The sequence below is a fragment of the Loxodonta africana genome, chromosome 7 (genome assembly GCF_030014295.1).
Source record: "Loxodonta africana isolate mLoxAfr1 chromosome 7, mLoxAfr1.hap2, whole genome shotgun sequence".
NCBI lineage: Eukaryota > Metazoa > Chordata > Mammalia > Proboscidea > Elephantidae > Loxodonta > Loxodonta africana.
The window spans coordinates 75,963,803-75,974,561 of record NC_087348.1 but is presented as its reverse complement, the minus strand read 5'-3'; the positions used below and the strand labels follow the sequence as shown (position 1 = coordinate 75,974,561).

The 10,759-nt window shown below is 39.1% G+C and overlaps 1 protein-coding gene across 1 annotated transcript; it reads right to left on the bottom strand.

The window, feature by feature from the left end:
- Positions 1-5,163: 5,163 nt before the first annotated feature.
- LOC100676207 (olfactory receptor 5P76-like) lies at positions 5,164-6,108 on the bottom strand. Its single transcript, XM_003423633.3, has one exon. The coding sequence runs from the start codon at positions 6,106-6,108 to the stop codon at positions 5,164-5,166; it is 945 nt and encodes a 314-aa protein (XP_003423681.1).
- Between the last annotated feature and the right edge of the window lie 4,651 nt (positions 6,109-10,759).

The following is a 10,759-nucleotide window of genomic DNA, read 5'->3' as shown; positions in this document are numbered from 1 at the left end:
TTGATGGGGGTGGCACTGAATTTGTAGATTGCTTTGGGTAGTATTGACAGCTATGTTAATCCTTCCAATTCATGAACACATACTCTCCTTTCATTTATTTAGGTCTTTTTTAAAAATTTCTTTTAGTAATGTCCTCCAGTGTTTTATGTACAAGTCTTTCACCTTCTGTAGCGAGGTAGCAACACTGTCGTACCCTGTCTGACTTCAGGGAGGATGAGAATCAGCATTAGCACAAAGCTGACTCTTCAAAGTTTTTCCTAATTCTGACACCAGCTGTCCTCCCCACTGCACTCTCTACTTCTCTGCTGGGTTTGATAATTTGTTGCAACGGCCACACACAACTCACAGGCCATACTCACAGTTACATAGCTTATTAAGGAAGTAACATGGGATCAGGATTAACTTGGAAGTGTCTTGGTAAAACACCAGATTTATACTCTGCTAGTTGGGACTGACTCAAAGGTCATGGGTTTTTTTTGTTTTTGTTTTTTTGCTTTTGAGAAATAAAAACAAAGAGCTTTATTGAAGGCTAAAACATATCACGAAACAGGCAGACACACAAGCACCCAGGCAAGATGCTGTACTGTGTTCCTAACTTCAGGGAGAATAGTGAGGTTTTATCAGGTGGAACAAACAAAGGACTGCAGATGTGGGGAGTGAAGGGAAGAGTTACATGGCAAAAAATTACTAGGACTTTCTTAAACTACAAGCTTTCCTAACATTAATCTCTAACCTGTCTACCTGTTTGGCCAAGACATTCTTCTTAACATCAGTAAGCCTATTTGCTACACTCTGAGATTGTTACATCCTGAGATTTGTTGAACAAGGCATTCCGTTGGCAGTCATTTTAATTACAGTGCTACATCTGCCTCTTCGCCCTTCTTAAGCTAACAGGCTTATGACTTTACCTAGTTACGGGTTTACAAGGAATTAGCAGAAACCGAGCAGGAGACTCCAGTATTGAAAATGTAGTTTAAGACTTGGTTAACTGATGTTTACCTCATCTTGGTTACGGAATTATCAGACAGTTATAGGCTTCATCTTAACATTATCAATTCTATTTCCTAACCTCCGTGGACATGCTTGATATAGGCATTCTTTTAAGAACAAGCTGAATAAACATTCTTAATAAACACCTTCAACGAACAATTCCTCATCCATGCCAGAAATCCTGCTATTGCTCCCTTTGTGTTACACACAGTTAAATTTTGACAAAGAGGCTGAATTTTCTCTTTAGAACAATAGAAGTGAAGATTTCACTTTAATTCAGAATGGAGTTTTAATTTAGCCTGAAGTCATCCATTCAGTTATGCCGCTAGGTTAGTTTTAAGGTTTAACGTCCACATACAGAGAAGTAACAAGAATAACTCAGGATATAGTTCTTCAATTAGGATACCTTCTGCTTGGTTTCTGCTGCCAGGCTCTCACTCTCAGGACTTGGGCCTGGCCTCTACCTCTGCCCCTGTTGGCCTGGCCTCTGTCCCCACCTGGTCCTGGCCTCTGCCTCTGCTTAGGCCTGGCCTTGAGCTTATTAGCTCCACCAACAAGTGCCTGGACGCACCGCACTACAGCAGCAAGCCTCCTACCTAAAGGCCCTAAGTTCTCTTGTTCCATGGGTCAGCAAGTGCACTGTAGACATCTCACTCCATGGGCCAGGAAGCCCACCACGCTGTCTCACGCTGGTCTTCTGTGTTCCAGCTCTCTCTTTCTCCCAGGTCTAATATTCTCAGTACGGGAACCCCTCGTCCAAAAGACACACTCCACTTCAGGCTCTTCTTGGTGTTAGTGAGGTACCCCTTCAACCTCTGTGGGATGGTTGCTTATATAGGCAAGTGGCTCAATCTTACTGGGCAGCGTTTACACACCCTCTTTGCATAATAAGTGACCAATCCCCTCACTGGACTAAAGTGACCAATCCCTCTCAAGTGGCTCCATCTAACTGACATTTTCTACTGGCAGGGACTGGCTTCTCCCCTGGGTAACTGTAACAGCAGAAACTGTACCAGTTCCTCAGGGCCCAGAGAAAAATCTCCCAAGCTACGCATAGAAACTCCTTTCCCTTATATTCCTATCTTGTTTGTTTTTACCATGAAAGGGTGTTGAATTTTGTCAAATGCCTTTCCTATATTGATTGAGGTGAAAAATTGGTCCTTTTCTTTGTTCTGTTAGTTTGCTGTATTATATTGATGACTTTCTAATGTTCAACCACCGTTGAATTTCTGGGATAAATCTCACTTGATGATGCTGTATAATCCTTTAATATGTTTTTTGATTTGGTTTGCTAGTATTTTCTTGAGTTGATTGTATTAATTTTTAAGTTTCTCTTAATTCTTCAAGTTTAACAGTATTATAGTCTCTGTTAATCTCTTTATCTTAGTCTTAGCAATTCTGTTTCTATGGTTTGTTGTTCGTACTGGTTCCCGTGTTTAGTCTCTTGTTTCATTTTGCATGGGACATTAGTTTTCAGTCTTTGATGATCATAATTATTGGTAGAAAAGCCTTGGAATGAAGTCTTTGAATGAAGACTTTTCTCCAGATAGGATGTTCATGTATTTATTCAGGTCTACTTGTCTTAGACCACCTTACCCCAACTTCCAGGCTTAAGTTTCCCTAGGTTCCCAGGGCTGAAAATCTGTACAAAGGCTTGTTTACTTCATGTTTCTCCCTACCATCACGGTGTATATGAGGTGCATGAATTAGACTTCTCACCTGGACATGCCCTAGGCTTTGATTTCTGCCTCTCTCACTCCAAAAGAACACTAAATCCACAGCTCCACCTCTTAGCTTTTTCTTCTACTTCTCAAATCTCCTCATTGTAAAAGCATTTTTGAGTGCTGAGCTCACTTCTCTGGGTAATCACGGTTTATTTGGGTTCTGAGTTATTATCCTTTAAGCTCTAATATGATTTTATGATATATTTAGTATTTCATCAAGCTTTTATTTAGTTGTGTTCATCATAAGAGTTGATTAAAGTTGCCAAGCCTGCCATTGCTGGAGTGGAAGCCTCAAAGGTCAATTCTATGTGTGTACACAGGTATCAGCTAGCACAAAGTGTCTTCACCTATTTCGATCCTTTGCTCAGATGTTACCCTCTCAGCGAGGTCTACACTAACATGTCAATGTCCCTTACTCTGCTTTGCTTTTTCTTTCTCCACAGCACTCACCAGCTTCTAATAGTCTATATCATGTCCTTGCTGTGTTTGTTGTCTGTCTCCTTGGCTAGAATATTAATTTCAGGAGGGCAGACACCTTTTTTTGCCACTTATTTCCAGTAGTCTATGTGGTACCAGAGTATTAGAAGCACTCAGTATAATTTTTTAATGAATGAAATGATTAATGCCATGTGATGATTAAATTTATGTCAACATGAATAGGCTATGGTGCCCAGTTGTTTGGACAAACACGAGTCTAGATGCTGCTAAGCGGATTACCTTCCATAATGTGGACGTGCTTCATCTGATCCCTTGAAGGCCTTACAAGCAAACTGTGGTTTCCTGAAGAAGGATTCAACTTCAATACTGTAAATAGACATTGCTGGAATTTCCAGCCTTTTATCTGACATATGGATTTTGGACTTCCTAGCCTGCCTAATCCCATGAGCCAATTCCTCAAAATCAATCTTTCTCTCTCTGGTGGCACAGTGTTTAAGCACTCAGCTACTAACTAAAAGGTTGGCAGTTAGAACTCACCAGCCACTCAGCAGAAGAACGATGTGGCAGTCTACTTCAATAGGGATTACAGTGTTGGAAACTCTATGGGGCAGTTCAGTTGAAATCAGCTCGACCACAACCAGGTTATTTACATATATTCCAGACTATGTATACGGCCCTGGGTAGGGCAAATGGTTTGCTTTCGGTTACTAACCTAAAGGTTGACGGTTCTAACCCACCCAACAGTGCTGTGGATAAAAGACCTGGCAATCTGCTTCCATAAAGGTTATAGCCAAGAAAACCACGAGGGGCAGTTCTAGTCGGGAATACATGGCATCACCGTGAGTCTCGATTGATGGCAACAGGTTTAGGTCCCCTAATCATGTGAGCCAGTTCCTCTAGAAAAATCCCTCCCTCTCTTTAGCTGTGTTCATCATGAGAGTTGCTTAAAATGACCAAACCTGCAATTGCTGGAACAGAAGGCTCAAAGGTATGTTCTCTCTTTTTCTCTTTCTACTGGTTCTGTTTCTCTACAGAACCCTCAGTAAGACATGCCCTTTATTTCTCTTCACAAAAAGATGCAATTTGTGTCTGAATCCTTAAGTGGGGACAGGAAACAGAAATAAATGTAGCAGTCATCAGCATACAGAGGTGAATTTAGCCTGTCCAGAGGGGCAGTCACTATTTTAGCTGAGAAACAGTCTAGGCCTCTGGAGTTTTATGAGCAGAATGTGGACCTGATCGTAAATTCCTCCAAGAGTTTCTTCCTCACAGACTCAACGTCATCCAGCTTGCCGGATTCTCCTGGATCCTTTTTTTGCTTTTGCTCTGCTCTTTCCCTGATGAGTTTGGGAACCCTATTTATTCCCTCAGAGGAAGTCATCTCTTGTGATGTGACTGAGCAGTTCACAGGTTAGTCAGGGTGGTCTCATCCTCTTAGACTCTGGGGACCCCTTATGTCTAAGACCATAGTCAGAACCCAGAAACATAGGCTAGAATTTTATGAGTACACAAATACCAACCCCTGCAGTTAAGCTTTCTATAAGCACCATGTCTTTAGCAATTTTACCATCTTGTTCCACTTTGTTATTTCCCCTCAGAAGGTACTCAATCAACGCATAACTAGGGTTATCGGGCTCATCTCAGCATAATCTGCTGTTGAAAATGAATACAGCATTAAAGATTTGGAGGCCTGAGAAACTTGATTTATGACATAAAACTGGTTTTGAAAAATAATATATAAATAAAGCTTAAAAAAGATTTTCAGCAGATTAAGATTTTTTTCCTGTGAACCAATTTGTGTTTTTTTTTTTAATTTAATTTAATTTAATTTATTAAAGTTAACTCACTATTTTCTTTGATTTACTGTCTGAAGATCAGCCCCCATGTATACTACGAAGCCTCATACTGGCTAATTATATGCAGATATATTTTGCCCACAGGAATCAAATTTCTTTTAATATTACATTAATAGTATATTATTACATCAAACTCTACAAAATAAGAGGTTTTGCTACGAAAATATTTTCCTATCAAGCTGCTGCTTCAGAGCAGCTTTAATCTCATTATTCCTGAGACTGTAGATGAGGGGGTTCAACATGGGGATCACCACCAAGTAGAACACAGACACCACCTTGTTCTGGTCAGTCGAGTAGCTGGACTTGGGCATCACATAAATGAATGTAACGGTCCCATAGAACAGAGTGACTGCAGTGAGGTGGGAGGTGCAGGTGGAGAAGGCCTTGTGGCGGCCCTCAGTGGAGTGCATCTTCAGGACGGTGATGAGGATGTAGATGTAGGAGATGGCTATGACAAACACTGTGACCACAATGATGGAGCCAGCAGAAAATGAGGGGACCACTGCAGGGATACTGACATCAGAACAAGAAAGTTTAACTAAAGGAGCAAAATCACAGAAAAAATGATTGACTCGATTAGGTCCACAGAAGAATAAAGAAAAGAAGGAAATGGTAAAGGAGGAAGCATCGAGAAAACCACCTACATAAGCCACAGATAATAACTGCTCACAGACTTTCGTGGACATTTTAGTTGAATAAAGCAGTGGGTTGCAGATTGCTACAAAGCGATCATAGGCCATGGCAGCCAGAAGAAAGGACTCAAGTGGTCCAAAGAAAGCAGCTGATCCAAGTTGGATCCCACATCCAAGATAGGAGACTGTATTTGTCTCCATCAGGATGTTTACAAGCATATTGGGTGTGACAGACGATGAATAGCCTATGTCAGTCAAAGCCAAGTGGCTCAGGAAAAAATACGTAGGACGATGGAGCTGAGGAGAGATTCTGATAAGGATGATTGTGCTGAGATTGCCAGATATGGTCACCAGATAGATGCATAGGATGACCATGAAGAGGGTGACCCGAAGCGTAGGATCTTCTGTTAAGCCCAATAAAATGAACCCTGTCACTGCAGTGTGGTTTCCATCCACCAGGGAATCCATAAGACAATGTAGCTGGAATGAGAAAAGATCTGTGATGAAAAAATTGCATTAAAGCAGTTATAAATTTCATGGCTCCATTTTCTTTAATACACACATGGAAAGTCATTATACATAAAGATATCGTTCAAGTGTCATTGCATATTAATATGTAATGATAAGAAATATTTGTATTTACTTGTTGATATGCAATTATATTTATTTATATTTATTGTTATTGGCAAAAACACCAGAAAATTCAATGTATGATGATTTTCCTTTTTATATTATAATTTTTCAAAAAATGTATTTAAAGTGGTTTTTAAATCTAAAAAATAGAAACTGATTAAAAAACAAAAAGAAATGGTGAGTATAATACAAAGAAAAATACAGGTTTTATATTGAAAGCTTGAGAAAATCTATTATTACAAGCTTAGTGAGTGATAAGAATAGGGCTAGGAGTATATATATTTATGTAAAATACATAGATATACACATATCCATATATACCCATATCCGTATACACACATATCCAGTACAAAAATAAACCTGTTGCTGTCTAATCGATTCTCACTCATAGTGACCCTATAGGACAGAGTAGAACTGCTCCATAGGGTTTCCAAGGATCAGCTGGTGAAATTCAACTGCCAACTTTTTGGTTAGCAGCTGTAGTTCTTAACCACTGTACCATCATACATAGTTCCATTTTATTTTCTATAAAATAATATTAAGTGCTTTCATTATTATTTTGTAGATGAGGAAAATGAGTGAAAGAGATTATGTAACTTGCACAAGGTTACATAGCAAGTGTGGAGTCAAAATGTGATTGCCAGCAAGTCTGACAGTTCTTTAGTAACTTTACTATAAATGAAGTTAAATAATACTTACCTCAGTATCCAATACACTTGCCAATAGGTGGATATTGGATTATCCTTTAAGCTTTTTAAAAGCTAATAAATGAGAAAGTAGGCTAGTGACTTATATATTTTACAATGTCTGTGGGTCACTATGAAGCCTTGGTGGTGCAGTAGTTAAGAGCCAGGGTGCTAACCAAAAGGTTGGCAGTTCAAATCCACCAGCTGCTTCTCGGTAACGCTATGAGGCAGTTCTACTCTGTCTTATAGGGTCGCTATGAGTCAGAATCTACTGGACAGCAATGGGTTTTGGTTTTTGGTTTATTGGTTAAATAAGATCATCTAAAAAGAATAGAGGTGCAATTGCTTTTGATAATAGTACCAGAAGGGAATTTCAAAGTAGAGATGAATGGAGTCACCTTTTGGTAATTTACTAAATTTTTAAATATTTGTAATTAAAATATTATTGTTTTATCAAGCACAGGTAGTCCCCGACTTAGACCTGTCTCCGATCTGAGAAATCCAGTGTAAATCGGTTCCAACGCAAGTCAAATACATTTTTTTTAGTTTTCATAGTTCTCTATACAGCTGTGTTTTGAACGGTAAGTCGTAACACTGAACATCTTTGAGTGAACTTCTGAGAATGTTAAAGCAGCAAATTACGTGCTGCAACATTGTATGTAGTACATATTATTGACAGTAAGATACAAAACAAAACCGGACGGTCCTACGTGTGCTTCATCCGTAACTCATAAATTGGGGACTACCTATAGTTTGAAATATCGATCTAATTACTACGCAAAACACTTTATGTTTAATAATCAGGACATAACTAAAGTGCATTTATTCGAACAAAATCATTCCCTACTCTAATAATGTTTTCTAAGTGAAGCATTGTAGAATAAAATCACATAATTTTTAACATAATAAAGACACGCATTGGTCCATCATATGTTCTGTGAAATAGGATGTTATGTGATGTGGACATTATACTAACAAGCCCTTTACCATGGAGTGGATTCCGACTCATAGCGACCCCACAGGACAGAGTAGAACTGCCCCATAGAGTTTCCAAGGAGCGCCGGGCGGATTTCAACTGCTGACCTTTAGATTAGCAGCCGTAGCACTTCACCACCACACCACCAGGGTTTCTGTTATATTAGCACCATATTAAAAACCCTATGGGAGTCAGCTTCCAGTCGTCCTTGTCACTGCTATTGCCACTGCTGCTGCTGGTGGAGCTGAGGGTGAAGGCCAGAGGAATGGGTGGCGATGGAGAGGAAGTGAGGAAATGAAGGGGGAGAGGGCAGAGCGAGGCCAACCCCACCCGATGTTCTGCCAGCCTGAACTGTGGAGCTGCCAGGGCCCCCGCAGCCCCAGCTGCAGCCACCACCTGACAAAGCCCAAGACCCCAAGCCCAGAACCGTGTCCTCTGACTCACCTGCCTATATTCCACCCGTGGTCCGGTGCTGCAAGAGTCTGGGTTTGGGGGTCTTTAAAACCATTAAAAAAAAAAAAAATCTTGCTGTGGGCAATCAATTCCGACTCAAAACGAGCCTATAGGACAGAGTAGAACTGCTCTATAGGGTTTCCAAGGAGCAGCTGGTGGATTTGAACTGCTGACATTTTGGTTAGTAGCTGAGCTCTTAACCACTAGACTACTGGAATTTCACTTAAACCATTAAAAACAAACGCGTTGCCGTCAAGTTGATTCGGAGTCATACTGACCGTAAAGACAGAGTAGAATTGTCCTGTAGAGTTTCCAAGGAGCGCCTGGTGGATTCAAACTGCCAACCTTTTGGTTAGCAGCTGTAACTCTTAACCACTACACCACCAGGGTTTCCTTAAAACCGTTAGGGGGAAATGATAAAAGGAGAGCTGCTTACACTTTAAAGAAAAAAAAAATTTTTTTTCACAGGACCGTGGACTTGACTATATGTTGTCAAATGTTTTAAGCCACATCTGCCTGTGTATAGCTGAATAAAGTATAATCTAAATATTGAAAAGTTTACCCAGGATCACCCAGCTAGGGGCTGCGTTGGCTCCGATGACCAAATTTTTGGGCTTCACATTCTGAGCTTTGTCCTGCTGTTAAAAGCATTCAGATCTGTAAACAAAGTAAGTTTTTCTGCCAAGCTATTTACTAACAATAAATACCGAATGCATTTCAGAATCCCCTCCATGGCAGTGATTTTTTTTTTTTTTTTTTTCAGGGTAAATATCTTGTTTAGATAGTGTTGAGCGATCCTGAGCTTCTGGTCATATGGAGTCCTGGTAGTTTGGATTGTCCCTTTTCATTCACATGAAACTGATTGTGGAAACAGAGTCATTCAGCCAAAGATTCTTACTAGCTAGTTGATTGCTGGATTACGTGTGCCCTCTTTCCCACCCTTGGTTTGTGAGTACGGACAGGTTAGAGAGTAATGTGTTCTCAGATGGTAAATGAAAATCAATACTTCAGATTCATTCACACACAGACACACACGTGCACACACACACACACAAACTTCTGGAAAAAAACTCACTTATCTTTAGTAATAATTCTAAAGTCACTGTGGTTACATAGATTATCATTTATTATTGTTTGCCTTTGGGAATAAATCTCTGAAGATTCTAGAGATTCAAATGTGAATTCACAAAGCGCATTACCATGTCCTGGAGCACATATCGAGCAGTTGCAGTCCTCACAGGATTCTGTAAATTCTCAAGTGGTCAATGTATTCTTTTGTTTCTCCATAGATGTTCATGCACAGGTCTATAACTTGCGTTTAATAATTATTGAGGAGAATAATATAAATTGTCTTAGGGTCTCTATGAGTCGGAATCCATTCTATGGCAACTGGTTTGGTTTTTGTTTTCTACCTAAATATCGGTTCCAAATTTACTTTGATATTTCTGATTAAGGGATGCTCAGTGCTAAACTTCAGATATAGAAAGTTAAGCTTGGCTTTATCCATTCTGTACTGTTCATTGATAAATATTTTTTTACTAATATTTATAAGACAAGTCATTAAATACCTTGGGGAACATGAGGTAGAACTTTATGCAAAGTTGAATTTTAAATAACAAGAATTATAAAGACATGTACATTGATTAGTATAGCAAAAGTTAAAAGACACACATATGGCGAATTATATAGATAGCTAACTTATAAAACGAGTCTTAGAGAAATTCCGGATAAGAAATAGTCTTTCACTCACTGTCAGTGCCTCAAAGGGTTGCCTCCTGAGGAGTAGTTTACAGTATAGGGAGGATGGATAGTCGTGGTAAACACGTGTTGGCAATTTGAAGACAGAAATCTTATCCTAATTCTCTTGCTAATCCTAATTTTAGAAACTCTTATCTCCCTCCCTGAAGAATGAGTGAAGTAGGGTTTTCCCCCAACAGAATAAGAACCAACATTCATTCAGAGCTTATTTTGTGGTAGGAACTATGCTTACCATTTTACATAAGTTCAAATTCTCACAAGAATTTCACGAGGTTACCTACTTCTATTATCCTTATTTTTCACATGAGAAGACTGAGAATGAGGAGTTGAAGCAACTTGTGCTAATGGGTGAAATACAATTGTTCTTGTTATTAATACAACACAGGAATTTCAAATTAGGGTATAGTCACCTTTTGTAAATTTATTAAATATTTGTAGTTAAAATATTATTGTTTTATGAAGGAATGTGAAATATCAATCTAATCACCTTACAAAACAATATATGACTGATACCCAGGATGTAATTAAAGTACAATTATCAAAAAAAATCGAATGATTTTCTACTATAAGAATGCTTCTAATTGGAGTATTGTAGAATGAAATATTATTTTTG